This window comes from Numida meleagris, chromosome 3 (genome assembly GCF_002078875.1).
Source record: "Numida meleagris isolate 19003 breed g44 Domestic line chromosome 3, NumMel1.0, whole genome shotgun sequence".
In the NCBI taxonomy this organism is placed as follows: domain Eukaryota; kingdom Metazoa; phylum Chordata; class Aves; order Galliformes; family Numididae; genus Numida; species Numida meleagris.
In genome coordinates, this window is record NC_034411.1 from 111215505 (window position 1) to 111238622 (window position 23118).

At 43.6% G+C, this 23118-nt stretch overlaps 1 protein-coding gene across 4 annotated transcripts in view; it reads left to right on the forward strand.

Annotated features, from left to right (window-relative positions):
* CD2AP (CD2 associated protein) overlaps positions 1 to 22284 on the forward strand; it is a 74142-nt gene extending 51858 nt beyond the window's left edge. For all 4 annotated transcript variants that reach the window (XM_021390287.1, XM_021390290.1, XM_021390289.1 and 1 more), the window contains exons 7-18: positions 876 to 984; positions 5078 to 5169; positions 5840 to 5944; positions 7853 to 7889; positions 8269 to 8328; positions 10882 to 11035; positions 12429 to 12571; positions 17679 to 17794; positions 18253 to 18342; positions 18631 to 18815; positions 20094 to 20157; positions 21260 to 22284. In XM_021390287.1, coding sequence (XP_021245962.1) covers positions 876 to 984; positions 5078 to 5169; positions 5840 to 5944; positions 7853 to 7889; positions 8269 to 8328; positions 10882 to 11035; positions 12429 to 12571; positions 17679 to 17794; positions 18253 to 18342; positions 18631 to 18815; positions 20094 to 20157; positions 21260 to 21301 — 1197 coding nt within the window. In that variant the 3' untranslated portion in view covers positions 21302 to 22284. The remainder of the gene's footprint in view (positions 1 to 875; positions 985 to 5077; positions 5170 to 5839; positions 5945 to 7852; positions 7890 to 8268; positions 8329 to 10881; positions 11036 to 12428; positions 12572 to 17678; positions 17795 to 18252; positions 18343 to 18630; positions 18816 to 20093; positions 20158 to 21259) is intronic.

Genomic DNA, 23118 nt, shown 5'->3' on the forward strand with positions numbered 1-23118 from the left:
TGGCATGTCAGAGGGATCCAGCACCAGCCCACAGCCGTCAGCTGTGTTTAAGGAGAGGAACTCTGGTCTCTCTGGCTGTGGTAAGTCCATGAAGCTTAATTGTAAATAGCAATCAATAGAGCAAGTAAAGGCAATGGGATTTTTCTCACTGGTAACATAGCTTGGGTTGCTCAGGTAAGCACTGACTGTAAGATATTCTGTTTGTGGCTCTTATGAATATGAAAAAAAATGAATGCAGTTGAAGCAGTCTGAGTCTTTCCAACAGCTCAGGAAATGTCGTGAAGACTGGAACAATTACTTTGGCTCGATCTTCGTTCTGAAACTTCATACCCAAGGATCTTGTGGTGCAGGAGAAAATGTCTATTGAATGGCTATCTCTTTGGGTTGTGTTCTGTTCGTCACTGAGAGCGAAGGGAAGTTAGGGCAGGCTTTCATGTGCTCTTATGCCTGTGGAGGTAGTTTAAAGACAAATTAACTCTTCAGCTGAGATGGTGTATGGCTGCTGAAGATTCCTGCTGTATCTAGTATCAAGTAAATACGGTCAGTGAGTTACTCTCAGCAGAGCTGTTAAATGACCACTTCTGTTCTGCGACAGAAGAGGCAGTTTCAGTAATGGAGCAGTAACATTTGGGAAGATGGAAATACGACCCCAGAAGTCTATATGACAGTATAGTTTCCAGTTTGAAAGCCCTGCTTTCAAACTACCCCTACCCCTTTACTCAGTACAAAACCCCTACTGCAGTTACTCTGTTACGGCTGCTGCGATAAGGCAAGCGCTTCATGGAAAAACTCGGTGAATCTCTCGGAGGTGATAATTCACATCAGCTCAGCTTCTCGTGAGGTTCTGCTAACAAAGTTCTCTTTCGTTCCTGCAGCCGTCACCTGGCCATCCTCCTGGAGCAAAGCTCGCTCATTTCCCTCGCGTAACAAAGATGGAAAACTCGTCCGAAGTGGCGAAGTCAGAAGCTGAAGGTAAACCAAAAGGTGAGGATGGAATGGAACACCCTGCTGTTACGTGGTGGCTCTCTGGGGGGAAGTATTTGCTTGTCAGAACGGATGATCATTTTTTTTTCTGCTGTTTAAAATCTCGTACTTCTGTGCATATGTTTTTTTTTTGCGTGTTATGTTCTTCGCCTTGGGAGCAGTTACACAAACGTGAAAGCATCTGTAAGGAAGAAAACAAGGCTAGGGTTTTCAGTTTGCCTTCGTTTGCTGTGTTGCCGCACTTGAGCTGGCTTTTGTTTTTGCTTCGCTCTCAGCAGCCAGCTGGGATGCTGGGAAACTATTGCTGTGGAGCAGGCCCCGAACTCGGTTTCTGGCCTAGGTTGCAGGAACGGCGGAAGGGTTGGCACTGACAGTGCAGTTGCTGGTGTGTGTGCTGTCGTAGTTGTATGCTGAGTGTCTTGCATCAGATAACACAGTGTTTATGTTCTGTTGAAGTCTGTTCCCCAGATAGTCCAGTTCCTTTGGATTTCTGTTTGTAATAATAAAAGCTGTCTCGAAGAATTTATGCCTTCATTGAACAACGAAATTGCATAGTTGCTATCTGGAGGGATGCTTGGTTTTTTTCAGCCAACTCAAAGACTCTCCTGGGAGTGCCAGCCCCATGTACAAAATTAACTTCAGTTGTGCGATGTGCGGACAGCTCATTTTGCCTGGTTCCGGATCAAGATGTTTTTTCAGCTTCTCTGTTGGAATTTCAAATGTATTTTTATGAGGAAATGAGTTACTTTGGCAGAAGTGGGTTATTTTATGTGGAATACATAATCAGCAGAATTAAGCAAACAACAGGCCACGGGCTTTTTGCCTGCGTTTGGGGGTTGTGAAATCAGGCAGAACAGAGCACTTGGATTGGCAGAGGGGTTGGTCAGAGCCCTGCCTTATCTGCAGCTCTAACAGCTCTGGCTTTCTGTGCTGGGTGCCGTGCAGGATTGCTGCCCGGGCTGTTCGATGGAGTCTGGTCAGAGCACTTAACTTAAGTTTTGCAGCTGTAAAACGTGTGTCGGAATAAGTTTGTGTAGGATGCATTGGGTGGGAGTTGATTCTTACTCGAACTTGATCCGGGTTTTTGAAGTTTACTAAAAATTTGAGGCTCGGATCCTGAACTGATCTGGAGCTCTTGCTGGATGTCCTTTTCCTGCGGAGGCAGCGGTGCAATGTCCAGCCCTCGGCGTTGTGAAATTTTGTCTTAAACTTTGCACAGGAATTTGCCTGAGTCTGGCTGAAAAAGCTGAGTGTTCAGTGCTGAACATGAAGTATTTAGTTCCTGTCATAACTCCAAGTGCACTGCGTGCTAAAAGCACTGAAATTGGACTACTCCAGTAGCCATGCTAAGATTCTACTCCCCAGAGAAGTACAGCTGAAAGGAACGTAAGTGTGGTAGTTATAAATGTTACAGGAGAACATTAATAGATAATATAGAGACACTACTTAATGATACCTTGCAACCTTTGAAAGAAAGCTTGATATTCTTTCCTAGTGTTGTTATCTTAATACAGACCACGTTATAGTTGAGCGATGTGATCCTCAGTTTTGAGAGAGTCCGAAATAACCTGTGCTCAGTATGTTAACAACTAAACAGAGATCTCTTAACATGTTTAGACTGCCGTGCCTTATTTCAGTGTGCCTCTGCTGTTTCTGGGAAGCCTGTTTTGGCCTCTGGTGCGTATATGTAAAAACATTTTGTTTCAAAAATAAGATAGAAATCACTATTTGTCCCAACTCTTTCCCCCACTGTGTTTGAGTACAACGTCTGGGATTCCTGCTACTGTACACTTAGTCCTCAGACTTTGGGAAGGATAAATTTTAGTCAGTGTTTATAATTAAGGGGTAGTCCAAAGTTCAGATTTATTATTTTGCAAGCGCTGTGTTAGATTTAAGCGTTAGAAAGGGAAACGTTCTCTTCATCCTAACTACTTGCAGAATATCAGGCTCGCCAAATAAGAGGATGAAGCAGCAAAAGTTGTGGGTACTCTTAACGTAGGTGGATGGATTTCCTGCGTTGAGCTGGCTGCTGGGATGTGCACACTGCTACAGTCGGCAGAGTTCAGCACGTACTGTCTGCAGCCTCTGAGCAGCTGCTGCGGAGCGGAAAGTTCTTTCTCTTGGTGCGATTGGCCCGGTAGAAGGAAGGGATGCTATCCAGAGGGACTGTGAGAGGTGCAAAAAGTGGCCCCATGAGAACGTCATGAGGTTCAGCAGGGGCAAGTGTGGTGTGTTGCACTCGTGTTGGGCCAGGCTTAGGTATGTGTACAGACTGGGAGAAGAACTCACTGAGAGCAGCCCTGTGGAGAAGGACTTAGGGGTCCTGGAGGGCGAGAAGCCTCACATGAGCCAGCAGTGTGTGCTGCAGCCTGGAAGGACAACTGCACCCTGGGCTGCATCAACAGAGGGGGAGGAAGCGGGCGGGTGGGACTGTCCCCTGTGCTCTGCCCCTTTCAGGCTGCCAGTGCTGTGCCCAGGCCTGGGGCCCCCAGCACAGGAGGGATGTGGGGCTGTGGGAGTGGGGCCAGAGGAGGCCAGGAGGATGCTCAGAGGGCTGGAGCACCTCTCTATGGAGAAAGGCTGAGGGAGCTGGGGGTGTTCAGCTTGGAGAAGGGAAGGCTGCGTGTGGGGAGACCTCACTGCGGCCTTCCAGCACTTGAGGGAGCTCATAAGCAGGAGAGGGAGTGACTTTTTACATGGTCTGAGAACGATAGGACAAGGTGGTTGGTTTTAAATTAAAAGAGAGGAAATTCAGCTTGTTAGGCAGAAATCCTTCACTGAGAGGACGGATGAGGCCCTGGCACTGCCCGGAGCTGTGGTGCCCCATCCCTGGAGGTGCCCGAGGCCATGGATGGGCCCTGGGCAGCCTGAGCTGGGGGCACCCAGCCCACGGCAGGGGGGGGCTGGGGGCTGTGAGGTCTCCTCTAACCTGAGCCTGTGAGTTTATGACGTGGCTTTCTCAATGCGATACCCAGGGCAGGGAGAGAAGTGCATGGAGAAGGAAACAGGATGTTATAGTTCAGCTGCATCGACCTCATCTCCCAGCAGGGAGGAGATGTGTATATTCTTACGGAATAGGGGCGTATACAAAAGATGAGCCAGTGCTGTGCTGCTCTCTGAGCAGGGGGCTTTGCAGCCGCTCACCTCTGTGTGTTGTCAGCATCCCGACCTGCTGTGGCAGCACAGTGGAATCCTTGTCATTTGCTCCATCTTCCATACTGTTGGATAGGGAAACCCAGCCTTTTTATCTGCTATGTAAACGTTGATGTGCTGGATTAAAAAAATGAAAAATGAAAAAAGTGCTTTCCAGTTAAGGCTTCTATGTTAATAAATTTGGGCCTTCCTTATGTTATTTTTATTCTAGCATGGGAAAGGAAAACAAATCTTCGGTCTCTTTGAACTGGAATGGTTTTCTCTGTTTTAGGTGGGTTAGTTATAGCACTGTATCAAATGGGAAGAAAGGAGTCATTCTTCCTTCCAGTACTGGAGAGGCTGTAACTGTCAGAGCTGGTCATTCAGACGAGCTCTGGTTTCAGGTGGTTAGTGCCAAGCAATTCCTTTGCTTCAGTGACTTGTTTTGACTGCAGAACTTCAGCAAATGCACTGCCTTGGGTATTTGGAATATCTGCAATAGGGAGTCACTGTGAACCAACTGGATGTTAGGCTTGTAGATTTCAAATTTGTGGTAATTTTGAGGTGATAAGGGGTTACTAACAACATATATACTACTCATAGGAACTACAGCAAAACAATTATTTTTTGTCTGAAGCAGCAGAACTGAATATATAAACCAGTGGAGGCTGGATATGTTGCATAGTCTTCGATGTTACAATTTTAAGTGAATATTCTGCTGTGGATAAAAAGGTTTGAGGGCTTTACCCGGTGTCTCAGTGAAGACTTACCTCCCGTACATTTCACTGTGATCTTGTTTTTCTCCTGACATGAATGATGTAGTGAGTAAAGTGGTGCTGGGTGGCTGCTGTAGAAGGGAAGGGTGATTACAGTATGAATTTTCTGAGCTCTCCTTTCAAACAGCTGTTATGACTTTGGTACCCATGGTGTGCAAGTGTCATGATGTGCTGCTTTCTTTCAGCCAAGGAATATTGCAGGACAATATTTCCCTACGACGGCTCAAATGATGAACTGAGCTTTAAAGAAGGAGAGATTATTCACCTTATCAGTAAGGTAAGATGTTCGGTTTCCTTTAACCATTTACGGCTTTGGTAAGTTTTGCATCGTTAAGTAAAGTATGAAATATGTAACAGAAGAGTTTATTGGACTGGATAAAATATTTGGTAAAATATTTGAGTAACTTTATATATTAGTGCACATTCTTCAGTTAGGGACCAACCAAAGCCTCCATCCAATAAGATCACACAATGAATTTCCATGCCACAGCTCTTTTTTTAAAAATATTATTCTTTTCTATCCTAACTTGCTTATTTTTTCCTCAGAAGGGTAATTTCGCTTACTTCCTGCCTTTCAGACCAATAAACCTGATCGATCACATTGGAATTACTTTCATTTAGTAGAATTGTGCGTAATTCCAACTACACAGAGTATTACTGAACTAGTTTCTGGTCAAGGAAGATGAGAATATTGACTGCTGTGCGTCAGTTCGCGGCTGGTTTTGTTCTCTTCTTCCATTTGCTGATCTTGTCTTCCCTTAAATGAAGTTACAGCATCATTTCCTGCTTTTTAGAAAACAGAGTGGCCAAACCTGGCTAAGGTAGCCACAGCATTCTTCTTCTGAATGGAGTATTTTGGAAAAGGAGCTACAGGAGCAGAGCTTTCACCCTGTCTGTTCTGGGAAAAAAAGAAAACATCAATTGAAGTAACCTGTTGTTTCTTTTAGGATACTGGAGAGCCAGGCTGGTGGAGAGGAGAACTCAATGGTAAAGAAGGAGTCTTCCCTGATAATTTTGCTGTTCAAATACATGAGTTTGATAAAGACTTCCCTGTAAGTTCCTTTGTCTTTCATTTAGTAAAACAAAAATGTATCAGCAGGGATTATAAGACTCCACGGCGCATTCTGCTCTTGAAAATATTAATGCTAACATCTTAGGTTTTAACTTACCAAAGAAGAAAGATCTAAAGCTTTAACTTTTCTTAAATATTTAATAGAAAGATGCTTTTTCAGTGTAACTGTAATTAACGAGGATGATTAGGTCATATAGAGTTCTGATACCGTGGTGATTCGTGTAACCATTGGCTGAATTAAACCCGAGCAGTTCTGAAGGGAGATGAGCAGCCTGTTCTCTTTCTTCTGTACTCATCTAACTGTGCTTGCAAAGTGCTGAACGAGCCCTGTGGGACTGGCTGGGATTCTTCCATGTTAAGACTTGCCAGTAGGCTGCTGTGTGTATAGGATAATCTTTGACTGGGATTTAGAAGTAGTGGTGGCTTTGTTTTTTTTCCCCCACTGTCTCTTGTGCTGACTTACAGGAATCTTGTTTTGGTCTCACGCTCCTTGGTCTTGTAATTCTAGTTTTTAGTCCATTTTCTGTTGAGATTAGGGCGATGCCTTGTTTCTGACAAGTTTGTGTAGCAAAGATGGCCAAATTAACTCAGGTACATCCATGCGAGATAGGGTGAACTCAGCTCCAGATGAGGCTGTCTAAATGTTGATGACTGTATGTCAGCTGAAAGGGGCTTTCAAACACCAAAATTTAGCCCTGTTTGGTCTGGGACTTGAGACTTCCACAGCACATGGGTAGATTTGGCTCAACAGGTCAGGTTAGGAAATACTGCTTCTCTGGTCGGGCACTGGAATGGGCTGCCCAGGGAGGTGGTGGAATCACGGTCCCCAGAGGTGTTCAAGGAATGTTCAGGTGTGGTACTGAGGTGATTAGTGATAGGTGCATGGTTGGACGGGATGATCTCGGAGGTCTTTTCCAACTTGGTGATTCTACGATTCTCTATAACTGCAAGTTAATGCTGAACTCTGTGCAATTGTGTTTGATCCAGGCAGCAGTGCTGCACAGCTGGATCACATATTTCCTTTTTTTCTGCTAAGAATCACAATGTCAGGGATTGGAAGGGACTGGAAAAGATCATCTAGCCCAATCGCCCTGCTGGAGCAGGAACACCTAGATCAGGTCACACAGGAAGAAAGCTAATGAAGTTCACTAGCTCCTGTGTTGTCTGGGACTAGAGAAAGAAATTTAATATGGGTCTCCATGCTTGCTTAATTACACTTCATTTGTCAGAATAGAATCTTCTTGCATTACAGAGAGCTTATTCAATAGTTGTAGGGGCAGAGAAGCGAAAGCCATAGCAGCTCTTTCAGAAATAGCCACTAGTAGGAATTTTTATAGGGGAGCGCACTGGACTGAGCCCATACAACTTCAGCAGGGTTTATATAAGCAACAGCATTTTAGTAGATTTCTCTGATGATTTTATCCGTGAGTCTTGTTGTTGGTAGATCCATTGGGTTCTGAGGATGAGGTGGTTTGAGATGTCTGCCTTGAGATAAGCCAGTACTCCTTGAACAGGAGGGAGGTTCACGCTCATTTTCGTCAGTTGAAGGAAAGTGATGAGTGGCTGCCTCGTAAAATTGGGAAATATTCAGTGTACAAACTGTGGCACCTTAACATGATTTAAATCTATGCTGCAGCTGAAGTGCTGCTCTAAGATCTGAAGAAACCTTGCGTTTTGTTCCTGTTCCTTGTACCGTGTTGACTGGGAGATATCAGATGAATTACTCCGCTCCTCTCTTTGTTACCTGTCTGTACATTGACTGCCTCCTTTGAGAAGTGCTTTGAGATGAGCTAACAAATCAGCTAGACGTTATATCATGCAAAACGAAGAGCAAATGTGTCTGTCTTTGGTAGAGAATACATGTTTGGTTTATTTACTTCTTTTACAGAAGCCAAAGAAACCTCCACCTCCAGTGAAAACCCCAGGTACGTACCATATGCATGCTGGGAGGTGCCTGCAGAAGTATTATACAATACATGACTTCAAAGGAAAATTCGGAAGTAGCTTTGTATTTCCCAGTGCTGGAGCTGCCCTTAGTCACACTTTGAGGTTACTTTATGCCTTACATATTTTGCTGCTGCTATATATTGCTGCTATATATTTTTCCAAATTACGATGGAGCCTACTTTGGAAACATTTTAATAGGAGCCTACAGTTGACTAGGACTAAGTGAGTGTTATAAATAGTATTACACTCCCTGCAAAGGAAAAAGAATATAAACACAAATTTGTGTGTATGGTATTTTTAGTTGGTGACTGAGACAATTAATGCTCTTTGAGAAATGCCTGTGCTTTGGTTTTTCAGCTCCCAAACCTGAATTGCCAACTGGAGAGAAGAAGTTCCCTTTGAGGCCTGAAGAAAAAGGTGAGAGCAGTTTTCTGTACAGTGAATTTCAAACTGTGCTCTTAGAAAGGTGTCTTGAGCTTTTTTAACTTATTTAGCTTAGCTGTGCAACGCAGCAGGTGTTGTCTGGAAGACACGATGCAGATTCTAGCTAACGATGCAATCTAATTTGATCTTAATACTATCTCATGGTGTAGCCATGTTTGTGATGCTACGGAATTGCCTTTGGAGTGATTAGAGGAAGAACCCCACTTCGACGATCTCTAGAGGTCCCTTCCAGCCCGTACAATTCTGTGGCCAGGAGCTTACACAAATGTGCTGGTCTGGTCTGCAAAGAAGAAATTCTGGTGGTGACAGAGCTTAGTCACGTTACAAAAAGAAACTGCATTCTGCAAATTGTGGAAGGCGGCGGCCCAGCGCGGTCGGTGCGTTGGATGAGAAGCTTTGCTTCCTTGGGCAGGATTTATAACCCACGTTTTAAGCTGAGCACGTTCTCACGTGTTTCATATGAGGAAAACTTGTTAAAATTAGCTGTACTTCCTCTGCGTGTGAGCAGGCAAATTACTGTGTCTGTTGGAGTGGTATCTTCGGGTGGGAGCTGAATTTAACAATATTAGAAATTTTGGTGACTTGGCTGTTCATTTAAACTGAGGTGAGTTTAGTTTCTCTGGTTGTGTTTGTAATGTGGTTTTAACATTTACATGGTTGAGTTCAACCTCCATGGAGGATTTAAGAAAAAAATACAGAGTGGCCCCATCCAAAATGCTCAGGAATGGGAAAGCTTCTAAAAACTAAGTGTGGTACAGAACAGCCCTTTCTGTGGTAGAAGAAATGCTGCAGGAAAACCGAGTTCTGCGCAAGGTCAGGCTGAGTAATTAATGGTGTGATCACTGAAGCAGATGGCATTGGCATTTGTAGAGCAGAACTGTCTGATTACCGGAGTCATGAGGAGCCTCGACCTTTGGCATTGATTTCCTCCACATCACTGTGGGCAGTTCTTCTGTTCAGGTTTTCTGTGGGAGTCTTTGAAGGGGAAGATGACCAATGAGAATGGTCATGCTGGACTTGAGGCAGCAGTGTGTGCTGGCAGCCCAGAAGGCCAACTGTGTTCTGGGCTACATTGAAAGAGGAGTGGGCAGCAGGGAGAGGGAGGGGATTGTCCCCTGCTACTGGGCTCTTGTGAGGCCCCATCTGCAGCACTGCATCCAGGCCTGGGGCCCCAGCACAAGAAAAACATGGAGCTCTTGGAACGAGTTCAGAGGAGGCCACCAAGATGATCAGGGGCTGGAGCACCTCTCCTATGAGGAAAGGTTGAGGGAACTGGGCTTGTTTAGTTTGGAGAAGAGAAGGCTCCGGAGAGACCTCATTGTGGCCTTCCAATACTTGAAGGGAGCGTATAAACAGGAGGGGGAACAATTGTTTACATGGATAGCGATAGGACAAGGGGGAATGGTTTTAAACTGAGACAGGGGAGATGTAGGTTAGGTATTAGGAGGAAGCTTTTCACTCAGAGGGTGGTGAGGCGCTGGAACAGGTTGCCCAAGGAGGCTGTGGATGCCCCGTCCCTGGAGGCATTCAAGGCCAGGCTGGACGTGGCTCTGGGCAGCCTGGTCTGGTGGTTGGTGACCCTGCACTCAGCAGGGGGTTGAAACTCGATGATCTCTGAGGTCCTTTTCAACCCAGGCCATTTTATGATCTGAATTCAGGAATACTATTTGGTGATGGCATTTTTCTGCTCTGTTCATGAACTCGCATATTCTTATGCACAAAATGCATCATTCTTAAATTCTTTTCTGCTAAAGTGTAGATGAAATAGAGATGGTTGATGGTCAGTAATACTGACTGCCACTGAGCGTTTAAGAACTTCGATCTTGTAGGAATTGGGGTGGGCAGGAGTTAGCCCACGAGTAGGGTGTTTTACACAGGACAGTCAGCACCACCAAGTGGCAAAGTCATGCATTGCCCTTCGACTTCAGAGCTTTTTTTGGATTTAATTCATTTACTGATTTACTGTCCCACCTTAAAATACCGTAATCTTTCACTGTAACCCAGTGGGAATCTTTCAGATTGCAATGCCAGGTGCATTGCCTGGCTGAACTGTAGCATCATTGTGCAAGGAGAGCAGAAGGATTTCCCACAGGCTGCGTGTAGGGAACAAGTCAGTTGAATAGTCTTCATTTTTTGCTTTGTGTATGAAAGAAGTCTAGCTAAAGCAAAAGCTCTCACCTTTTTAAGAAGAGATGCGATAAATTTCATCGTGTAGTGAAAGCAGTAGCAGCACAGAGATTTCTTTTTTAGCTGTTATTTGCAGTGCAATAATGGGAATCCAGAATTTCTTACTATTGCTTCATGTCAGTAGAAAGAGCTTCAGTTTAATGTGATGTTCTTTAAGTTTGGGTAAGTGGCTTGTTGTTTTGGTAAGGTATCACTTCAGACACTTGCATATCTGTTTTTTTTCACCATTACCTGAACTTCAGAGAGAGTATTTCTGACAGCAGTTGCTTTGTGAGTGATTAGCAGTGAAGGAATCCTAGGCAAAACGGTTTTTAATGTTTTGGTGGCTTATTTTGTCAGATGAAAAAGGAGCTTTGGATCAGAAGCCTTTGAAGCCTCCTCAAGTACCACCCAAGAAGCCTATTCCTCCAAGCAAGACGAACAGCTTACTGAGGGCAGGGATCCTGCAGCTAAAACGTCCAGAAAAACCTGTTTTGTCATCATCCGTGTCCAAGTCAGTATGACTTCATTTGTATTTAGTCAATATATTTTAGATGGTGAATGAAGAAGTTGTGATTATAGAAGTAATGTGGTATAAAAGAATCTCTGGATGTTGAGAAAAATGTTATTCTGTTGGGGAAAAAAATGATTAGAGTCAGAAGGTCAATGTTTCAGCACTTCAGAATAAACCAGAAGAAAAAGGATTGTTCAGCACAGTGCTGTGTGGAAGGTACTGAGAGCAGCTCATCTTCTCTTTGGGGGATAAAGTTGTCAGTATGGAGACTGGAGGTTGCTTCAGGATTGCCTTGAGCATCCTCAGTTGAGCCCCTGGACAAGTAGGGGATGTAACAGCAAGAAATTGCTCGCTCTTTAAATTCCTTGAAGTTTCTCTCTCATGAGTTTGAAACAATAATTCATAGAGTTCCAAGAACTTTGCATCAATACAGTCCTTCTCCCTCCCCACCCCTTGCTGCAGTTCCCTCCCTTTCTGCCTCCAGCCAAGTTTCTGCCAGCTTCTCACCTACTAGTGCAGGTACGTTGTCACTTGACGTCTTGGGATGTTTCCCAAGTAGAGATTTTCTAATCTGTAACCATATTGAGTCATAGTTAAGGACGCAGAAAGGTGTATGTATGCATTTAAAGCAGAAGTCGTAGTAAACTATAGTCCTCTAATAATTGCAAAGATCACATTTTAGGGATTTTTAAATACGTTAAATGGAAGTTTAACACTGCTCGAGGGAGATTAGGCTGGTATTGCTTCCTCTGCTGCAATGTAATTTCCAAATAAAAGAAATCTGGGAGAAGAGTTAATGAAAGGGAGATGCTGGAGTTGACACCTGGTCCATTTCTGTCCTTTGCTTTTATACCGTGGCATAAATGGTGGCAAGAACTGTAAAGGAAAAAATCACGTCGTCTTTTTTTTAATCCCATGGTCTTCAAAGGATGCGTGGTAGGATAAGAGCCATGCATGTGAGACATGGCCCTGTATGCAGGAAGAAGTAACTTGTTCTTGGCAGCTTTTTTCTTTGCAGGAGAGTTTTGATACGAGCGAATCTGAGTGTTTGTTTCTCAATATTTCAAGAGAGATTATTGAAGGTGCTATCCAGCTTGCTTGTTTGTAGCATTCAGGTGTGATATTGTAGGTGTAAGTGCAAAAATATGCCCTGTAGTAAACACACTAAAAGTTTTGGATAATTTTCAAGGGGATTGTCCGTGTCTGACAACTCTACAAGAGCTGGAACAGATGAGCTGGCTTTTATTGTACTAGAATTGCTTTCTGTAAGGCTTTGTTTTAAGCAAGGATTTAAAAAGCAGTGAAATCCAATATATATTTTTTAATTCTAATTCTTGGCACATTATAAACTATTCAGTGTCACAACTAGCTACTGTCACTTTTCTGCTTGCAGATCTAATGGAGAAGTTGTTCCTCCTCGACCGAAGTCTGAAATTGAGCCAGTAGCAAAACCAAAGCCAGACTCTGAGCAGTTACCAGTTAGACCAAAATCAGTAGAGGTAGATTCACTTGTGGTAAAGAGCTCTCGAGAATCAGGTAAGAAAAGAATAAGAAGTTCTTCTGGGTCTTCCTGCTTGCATTGCGGTGTTTTACAGCGTTAGAATAAGGTCTTTAATTGATTCAAAATGCTGCAGAGTGCAGTTATGCCTATTGCATTGAAAATGTGTATTTTTAGAGTAGCTGCAGGCAGCTCACGTTGAGAGATAGCAAGCAGGGTACGGGTTTCATAGGGTTTTTGGAGGCAGCTAAGCTCTGTTACAGCAGGTGATAGGAAGGGAGGAATATAGGTAAGGGCTTGTCCTTCCGATTGGAAAGCATGGTTTTCTTTGCTATCACTTTTATCTTGCGTTTTGTTTGTTCTTCTGCTCTTGCACTTCAGGTAACTTTTGCATTTCTAGCTAACTTGCCTATTTCCAGCAGTGCCATTAACCTTTGCATTTTGTGGTTAAGTTGGTGGCTGCTGTGGGTTATGATTTTCTTCTTTTCCTCGGGGGTAACAATCCTGGTATCTTTAATAACCGTAATGGCAATGCAGCAGCTGTCAGACTGGGTGTTTGCATATAGAAAGCTAATTTCATACTGGTTTGAAAACACAACAGAACACACAACTGTTTGTTCCGATTTGCTGACATAAGATTTTACAGAGAAATTTTAGATTTTAATGCCCAGATAAAAGGGGGAAAAATAAAAATGCACCATCCAGGGGCTGCCAGAACATGATCTGTGATTTGCAGCTTGGCTCTCTGCTTCTGATAATCTGAGATGCTTCGATCAGAGCAGGTTAGTCGTCGTCTGGAATACTGGAGTGAATATTAAAGTGAAATGTATTTAATTTTAAGATATTAGATTTACTGTGAGGGCATCAGACCGATCTGCAGCAGTTAGGAAGGGTGCAGGCCGGAGGCATTCAAACCCAGAGGTGCTGCAGCGCTGGCAAAGCAAGGAGCTGCGATTTGAGGAGAGTTTCCCAAGTCCTCTGTTGTGTCAAAGTGCCCCTGTGTGGAATGAGCTGCACCTATTGGCTTTGGTTTTCCTATTCATTTGATGGGAGACAAGTCCAAGCTTCTGCTAGCAGAATGTGAAGCACCTCGTGCTCTGTGTGCATGCTCAGTGCAGCAGCTGCTGCTGTGTAATGCTCTGAGGACACCAGCCCCTTTCATACTGTTTAATCTTACAAGAACTAAAAATCTTATTGATTAAAGCACTGAGCGAGCTGTGTGGCTGGGGCGGGCGCTTCTGGATGTTCCTGCAGACACTGAAGTTACCAGCAGTCTTTTTTTTTTGGAAGTGATGAATTCCCAGTAAACCAACTTTTAGAATTATGGGGTTCTGCAACTTGGTTTGACCCTGGAATGCGGAAGGCTCAGTCACTTCCAATTTATGTTTAATTTAGCCGAAGGTGTAACTGTAAATGCTCTGTATATAAAGGAGGTGGGGGAAAAACCCAAACAACTAACAGCAAAAAGCGAGGCCCCAGCCATCGGGAAGGGAAGGACAGACAGAAATATTCAGAAATGTCAATCATTTGGAATCCCTCCTCTGGAAGCTTGATTTGAAAAGCTGTGGGAGCATTTCTCTGCTGGGTTAGAATTCAAGAGCTGTGATGCCGTGTGCTGAGCGTTTAAAGCGGTTCTGTTTCTTCTACAAATGTTTCTTTTTTCCTGCTTTGTAAAATAATTTTTTTTGTTCGGAATCTTTTTCTAGACATTCCTCTCCTTGACTTTTCTTTCCAGATTTTGTTTCCTATCCTGTTTGCCATGTTTCCCTTCTTACGTGTCAGGAACTTCCCCTACCCTTCTCCATTTTGGTAAGATAACAATCTATAAGGAAATCCAAATGCTTGATGCCATGCACGTAGCCTCTTCTTAACTTCATAAGCATGATTTTCAGTTGCAGTTATTTGGGTTTCGATTTAAAATGCTTTTTTTTTTTGTTTATTTGAATGCTTCTTTTCCTCAGCTGTCCAATGAGAAATCGAGCGTGCTTTTTGGTGAGGGGGTTGTACAGGAAAAATAAAGACAAATTAGCTCTCCTTAGTGCAGCTGCTGGTAAGCTGGGGGTAGGATTTACCATGAAATGTGTGCAGTATTTATAGCACTTGGGGCTGTTTGGATTGGATGAGGTTTCCCTCCCGTACACACGAATGACTGCGAAGTGTTTGGGCAACGAATTCTCCAGTGTTGGCTGTTTATTGTCGTGAGTTTTGTTAGACAACTTTCATTAAAGTTACACACCGGGCAGATCATAGAATCATAGAATCAGCTAGGTTGGAAAAGACTTACAAGATCATCCGGTCCAACCATCCACCTACCACCAGATGCTGCATTAGAGCAAATACCTCCTTGTTGCTCAGCTTCCCATGTAAGTATTTTAGAACTTACACCTGGTCCCCTAAGTTCTGGGGCTGCACTCTCTGCAATGGAGTGGTAGGAGTCAGTGCTGCCACCTTTTCCCACTCTGCAGGTTGACATGAGCTCTTGTCTTCTGCAGGACCGGGTACATCTCACTTGTACCGTGGGTTTTGCTTCCCGGCATGAAGGGATGCATGAGCCCCTTTGGATTTGCTTCTTTTGGAGAGGCTGTTTAAGGCAAGCCGATGGGAATGCATTAAAGCATTCATGAGTTGTACCAAAGCCTGTCACCTGATTGCATCTCTTCCAGCTCCTAGCAGTTCTACAGTGTAGGGATCCAGGTTAGGCTTGCAGAAGAGATGCTTCTAACAGCCTGCCCTATGTAGCTGTTTGAGGTTTGCTTACCTTTCTAGTGAGAAAGGTGTTTTCCCTCAGCCTTAAAACCATTCCTGGATTCCAGTTATTTCCAGAGTGTCAATCGTTTGGCACCGCTGGAATTCCCTGCGTGGATTACATACAGGCTGTATGAAAATATTAATTGATAAGTCACTTCATTCACTGAAGTGAGCGTCAATAGTGAAATTAGGGCGTTTCACCGGTATCCCTACAGGTTTCAGCAGGGCCAAGATATCTCCTAAGACACCTAGAAAAGTTGTTGAGTAAGTAATAATAAAAGAGAATTTAGAAGAGATCACAGCCACACACTCACCCATCCCCAGCTCCTCTGGCCGTGACGTGCTGGGGGTGTTTTAGTGATGAGGAGCTGGGCCCAATGCACCAGTTTCTATTGGTAGGAGCTGCTGATGGTGGAGGAGACACCTGGGTTCTGTGTCATCCCTCCAGCTGTTTTAAATCATAGGCTGCTGCAGTCTATGAATTGCATCTTTGTGAATTACTGTGGTGTTTTTTTCTTATGGAAGTACAACATTCTGCATGTGTTCATTACCGGTGTTTACTTTGCCCGTGGAGACAGGGCTGCTATTGCAATCATCATAGTAATCCAATTTTCGATTCTTACTGAAATTTACTGCCGAATGAATCGTTATTCCTACAGAAGAAGGTCATTTACAAATGATTGGAATGGGAGGAAAACGAATGTGTGTGTATATACATATATTTTTTCCTCTCTTCCTGTTACCTTTTTATAAACTGCCTAACCCAAACGAGTCCTGCTTCACGTTAAGCTTACTGATGTTTGAGTAAAGCCAGTAAGATACGCTCCTAGGTAATTTTCACTTGATTTCAAACCAGCAAAGTGCTTTATTGGCACAGACTGTAAGGGAAATACCTTAAGAGTCAGTTCTCCCTCACGATCCGTTCCGTCAGCCCCTTGCCATTCATCACTCCTCTGTTTCTTCCCACTTTGTTGTTCTTCCCCGCTGTTCTAAAAGTTGCAGACATGGTTACATCTTTACCCAAGGCCATCTTTACGTTCTCTTCAATGGAGTTAAAGAGGCAGCAGAACGGGCTGGTGGCTAGGTAGTGCCACAAACGCTTCTATTTCGGAAGGCAACAGGGATGAAGTGGAAAGTCCAGATATATCTGGAAGATGTAAATATTTTAAGGACTTTAAAAGGCAGCGAGACACAGTAGGAGGTGTTAAATCAGTGAAAACGTTCAGTGGAAGGCTTAGATTCCTACAGCTGTAAATTAGCTTTGACAATGCAAGCAGAACTATGATTTTAAGTCAGCTGAACGCCCAAGTGGCACGAGTGGTCTGGCCAAGTAGTCTTCTGTTTTTTTTCTTGTTTGACCTCTTGCTAAAGCTTGAGAATGGGTGAGAAAATAGGGGCATCATAGCTCATAGGTTGGAAACCATGTGAAGCATGGTAGAACATGCCACGTGAAAGCAAGAGGCTGCAAAACAGGAAACCCACCATAGTAACCACTGTGTGGCATTTTAGTTAAGCATTTAGAGTTCCGAGAACAAGCTTGCTGAATTTGTGTTGCAAAGTCATGTGTCTTACATCAACGCTTAAATAAAAAGCCTGTCTCGTTGGATACCTGTTGGCAGGTAAGGATTGATTGACTTCTGTGGAGAATCAGTAAGAAGCCCAGTTGTTAACTAGGTGAATTATGCATGTGCTGCATTTAAATAGATTCCTCTTAGAGTCTTATCTCCCTGTGAGATGTAAAGAATTTCTATTGATAAGGGTTATAAGGAGGCTGTGGAAAAAAGCAAGATTTCATGTAGGGGAGGTTACTGAGAAACTCTACTGTACAGAAATGTTTGCAGAACACGACCTCACGGAGAGGTTAATGTCTTGCTAACACCTTCCTGTGCAGCTCTGGACGTGCTCTGCCACATTCATTGCTTTTCTTTTTGACTCAGTTGCTAAGTGTGAGTTCTCATGTTTTCCTGCTTGGAAGCGGGCTGTTCTCGAGGAGTTGAGAGCACGTGTCTCAAAATCGTTTGGTTTTTTCTTTTTTTTTCTCAGAGAACAGTAAGGGCTGCATTTTCCTCCAAACTCACCAGGTCTGTTTTATGATGCCGTGTTGCTGCAGCACGACTTCAGTCAGAACTGGAATGTAAATGCTAGTTGAATCAATTCTTAGTTTTTTCAAGGGGGAAAATGTGAACTTCCCTGATATGCCAAGGTCGGGTCGTTGTGTTACGCAGCTCGTGCGTTGTATGTGCTAAAAATCTATGAAACAACGAGAAATCTGATTATGTGTTTATTTAATCCTTGTCTCATGGCGGGGGGGGGGGGGGGGGGAAAAAAAAATGTTAGAAAGGAGCCCAGCAAAACCTTCTGCTCTTGACGGCCGTCCGCTCTGTGGTCTTTCTGTAGATCTGTTAAGCTTTGACGATGTAGTAGCTACCTCAGACAACCTGTCGCACCCCACCGCCACTCGGCCCAAGATGCCCGGCCGGAGGCTGCCCGCGCGCTTCAGCAGCGGGAATGCTGTGAGTATGGCGGCACGCGGTGTCCGAGAGAAATGGAAGATGCTACAGGGGTTGCCTGTGAGGTGTCCGTTTGTGAATGGAAGAGAGTGTACCTGAGGAAAACAGCACAAGGTGCGGTGCCTGCCGGGCCCTTCCTGCTCCGGAGGGTATTGCCCAGATCTTCCAGTTGACGATCTTCTGTTGATGTCTTTGTATTATGGAAGCGCCTGCAGATTCCTAAAAGCACCAAGGGCTTGTTCTGCTAAGTGCTGCGGAGGAGCTTGCAAATCCTACCCCAAATATGTTTGATTTAAATCCAGATGGATGAGTATTGAGGGGAAGGAAAGTTCTGAGTAGCAAGGAAAAAAACCCAGAGTAGCCTAGCAATACAAATCTTATATCGATGGCATTCTTAGAAACGTGGGTTTTTTCTTTTTTCCTCCTTATTCTGAAAATCTTACGAATTGTTTGTTTACCAGGCAAGTCAAAATGACAGTCCAGAAAAAAATTTGAAGGTGCAGAAGGAAGAAGAAGAAAGTGCCAAACCAAAGCCAGTTGAAATGAGAAAGGTATGACACCGTGGAGCCAGAGTCGTGCTGGGCAGCTGCTTGCTCTATTCCTCTTGCTTGCATTGCCAGGTCAGGTTGGTGCAATGCACCGCAGCACAGTGTCGAGAGCTGGATGATCTTTAATGTCTCTTCCCACCCACTCCATTCTATAGTTCTAAATACCAATGGTAGATTGTGTCTATGTAGCTAAATGCTAATAGCTCCTATACCAGTACAGCCTGTATGCAGTAAGTAGGTATTTTATCAAGTCTGCCTTTCTTAGCTTTCTACTGATTTGTTTTTTTTCAGCCATCTGTGTTGAGTCCACCAGTTCCATCTTCATCTCAGAGACCAAGTTCTGTCATACTCAACTTTTTTCCTGGAGAAATCCAACCTAAAGTTGAAACGGATAATTCACAAGCTTCTGTGGAAGAGCTCAGGACTCAGATTCGTGATTTGATGAATTTAGTAGATGCACTGAGAAAAGAACACGGGTAAGTATTTTCCTTCTCAACCCACAAATGGATATAGAATCATGGAACATAGAATCAGCTAGGTTGGAAAAGACCTACAAGATCATCCAGTCCAACCATCAGTGTGTTAACATGTTCTAAGTGTCTCTAATGCCAAGCATCTGAAGGATAAAGCTATTGTGTATTAACATGTTAACATTCAGGTCTTCTTCCTTCAGAAGCTGATCCAGCTAGATGTCCTACATACGTACTGATTTGATATCAAAGTGCTTTTGGAATTTATAAACACTTTCTCCATCCTACCTTGTGCTGCTTCTTTCATTACTGCCTTCTGAAAATATTTCTGAAGCAGGTATTACTTTCACTGTAAGGAGAAGTAGATGATTTTGGTGTTATTTGGTGTAAGTGCAGATGCTGGCATTGTGCAATAACTGCACGTGTTGACATGACTGACAGCAGGACAAAGATTGCTGAACATTTCGGTCAGGTCCTGGTGGCTCCATGTTGTGCACGTGTGGGGAGGGCTGTGTTGGGAGGGAGATCTTAGAATCATAGAATTAGCTAGGTTGGAAAAGACCTACAAGATCATCCAGTCCAACCATCCACCTACCACCAATAACCTCACTAAACCATGTCTCTCAACACTGTATCTAAATGTTTCTTGAACACATGCAGAGATGCAGGGTAAAACACCAGGAAAGACCAACCTGCCGGAGTTGTATTTCTGTCTTTAGTTTTAGAGCACAGGTGTTAGTTCTGGTGCTATTTAAATGAGTAGTGCTAACTAAACCGCTTGTAGAGTGAATTTTGGAGAGGCTCTAATGCATCTGGCCTCCAAAACAGACTAGTCCATGATGAGTGCAGGAGCTTAATGAATTAATTTGTTCAGGGATGTAGTGATTGTTCTTATCTGAATCCGGTTATGAAGCAAAACATTCTATGAATTTTCTATTCTAAGGGATTTCTCTTCTACACATGGAAGTTGCCAGGTTAGTTTGAGTTCATCTCTCCGGATAGAGTGATTGTAAGGATGTTTCCTAGATAGCCTACTTAAAATCCTGATTCAAACAGGGACAGTTGCATGGTGATTGGTGTGTTCAGAGTTGCTGGAAGCTCTTGGTCCAGCGAGTTTGAATACCTGAGCAGGAGTGGGTCTGTAATCGTATGTGTTTGGTTTGTAAGATGTAGCATCAGACTTCTGTGAATCCTCCTTGTACAACGGAAACAAGGCTTCCTGTTCTTACGAATAACATTTTCCCTCCTCTAACTTTGATTTCTGTTACTTTTATCGATTATTAGGAGAGAACTGGAAAAACTAAGGAAGGATTTGGAAGAAGAGAAGCTGATGCGAAGTAATCTGGAGGTAAGATTAGCAATTTAAAGGAAGAAAAAAAGGGTTTAGAAACATACAGACATCGTTCAGGAATGTGATTGCAAAGGAAAGTCTTAAAGGAGCTGCTCAGCCTTTCCTGTATCATTGTGCAGGGTGTGATTGCAGGAATGCCTCGTGGGGCAGGAGGCTGCGTGCAGAAGATTCACAGCTCCACTTAATTCAGCTTCCTTTGTTTGGGAAATAATGGCTTTTAACTGTACGTGTGTTGGGGTATCAGGTGAGAGCTGCTAGGGATATGTCACAACTGGATGTGCTCCGAGAGAGACAATACAGATTTTGGTTTTGTATGATTTGAAGGACAAATTCAATGTGCGTGTCATTAAAAGAGAAACAGGAGAACGTCAGCTCTCCCAAATTCTTGACCATCTGTCTAGGTAAAGCCAAAAAGAACAGAAGGCATCTGGAAAATTTCCCTCTGAGCATCACCCACCTCGGTTTCTTGATGAAAGCAAGCCGCATTATGGTATCAGGTTAATAAGTTAATAGGGTGAGCTTGTTATAGAAAAATATTTGATACAAATGGGTGTTATCTTTGAGAAATAGCACTTTGTATCGACTTCAAAGCTGCTTTCAAATCCAGAGAAGAAATGCTGGACAGTTCTCTTTTAATGCATCTGAAGCAATGGCTGAAGTTGCCTGGAGTATGCACTGGGAGTGAAGAGCAAGCAAGCTTCTTGTTTCTCCTCAATCCCTTTGAAGAAATGAAGGTTAAAATTGGCATGATGTCTTGCCTGAAGGCTGTGTTAGGAAGTCAGTCCGATCAATGCATGGTTACACAGAGACACACCAAGAGATTCCTCCAGTCCGCACTGTTAATGCTTCATTCAGAGTTTTATCTCTCACTGTGTACCAGAATTACAGGCAAATTCCTAACGACTGTCAGTTCCTGCTTATTAAGCAACCTGGTAGCATAACAGCAATGAATATTGAGCTGTCAGTGCTCCTGTGTTACGATTTTATTCACTTAAAGGTCTTTGAGATTTCCAAGTGGTGTTTGTGGTGAAAGCTCTGACAGCTTCGCGTTGCTGTGACTCTAATGCCGCCTTTTCTTCCCCAAATGTCTGTTTTCCAGCTGGAAATAGACAAACTGAAGAAAGCAGTGATGTCTACGTGATACACCCATGGACTCGACGTCTTTCACTTGCCAGGAATGCAGAGCTGAACACAAGTAGAACCGACTCCTTATTTTGCAATAATGGATGCTGGTGTTCTACAGTCTTAAAGAAATATCGTGCAACAAAGGAATATAGTCTTTTATTCAGAGATAAAAAAAAAAAAAAAAACAAAGCAGAAAAATGGTGTAATTTTCTTGCCAATATAAAAGAGGCCTTATTTCTTACTGTGCTGGAATTGCAGACCTTTATTTTTTTGGTTTGCTCGGAAATACTACTGAATCTGTATAAAGAGGAGAGGGAATTCTTAATAGATTTTTATTGAATATCTGTAGCTTAATTTTTAAAGAGATCTATACTATAAATAGGGTGATCTATCTTTGCAAGTAATCTGTACAATAGTCCCTTGGGAGGGACGGGATGGCTGTGGGGTAATTGGAGTCACTACGTTCCCCCCCTGCGTGCAAAAGGGAAGATATGATGGTTGTATATTTTCGATTTTGGCAGTCTCGCCCAGGGTCCTGCTGGTTTGCCTGCCTGCAGCGCGGGCATTAACAGCACGCTGCTTGTCAGCTGAGCCACGAGCTGGGAATTTGGGTGGCACAGAATCAGGTGGCACAGCTGTGCATCGTGGGCAGCAAGGCTGGCCTCGTCAGGGTAGATGAGCAGGACGTTTTGTCGCTTGCACTATTGGATTAAAAAGGGATTTGGGACTGAGTCGTGAAGCCGCAACAACATTGAACTTTTAATCTCACAAAAGGAAGAAATACAGAGGGGAGGCTGGAATCTGAAGCGAGCCCGTTGTGCCTAAAATCTTACAGCAGGCGATGTGGGAAGTAAACCTTAACTCACAGGGTCTGTGCTTGTGTGTATCTCAACTGATGTCACCAGTCTTTCCAGTGGCTAAATGTGCATTTTGATCTGTTTTTATGATAGTCCGTTTTTTTTGTTTATAATATGGCTCAAAATAAATCACTTGAACTTTGATACTCTCAAAAGGTCTTGATATTTATGTACTTATGCCACGAACCTTCTCAGCGTATCGTGTCCCTCTACACTGAATGACCTCTGTCTTTAGTGAGTGACCAGAACAGTTGCGGTGTCAGCTTGGTGCAGGAAGCATCTCTCACTTCTTTTAAGGACAAAAGTTGAAATCTTCTCGATTGCCATTATCTTTAACCCCAGGGCTTAACACAGTGCACCAGAATGGCAGACTGATGGCGTGCAAGGCTGTGGGAGACAATTAGGCTAATTGTTCCGTTCACTTGATAAAGGATTGAAAAAACTCTATAGTTTAAAAATGGTCAAATGTGCTCCCCCTGTTGGTAACAGGTAGCAGCCTTCCTCTCCGTTCACCTGGTAGAACTTACATGGCAGAGACACGCCACGTTAGTCTGACAGCTTTAACAATAAGAGAAATAAGGTTCTCCTCGTGTGAGCAGTCATAAATGCGGAGATGATTTCTGATGTCACTGATGATGTGGAAGTGCTAATCCTTGAGAATGTGCTTTTTCCACACTTGGTGCATCGTTTCTACAAGTGGAGGACGTTTGGCAGTGGCTGGTTGAAACTTTTCATTAAATCAGGTGCATACTGTGCAGGCGTAAGGTAACGAGTGCTGGGCACGTTGCTGGTTAGCTGGTTCAGTACTCGTGCTTGTAACTTTTAATTGCTTTGCTGCATCCCAAACGAATCGAGGCAGAGCTTCACACTGATGCATCACGTGCAGCAGCAGTGCTTTTTGTCAGACACGAAACTCTTTCTTAGAGCTCTTTCTTAGAGGCAGATGATGGAAAGCAGGAATTGAGCCAATGGAACA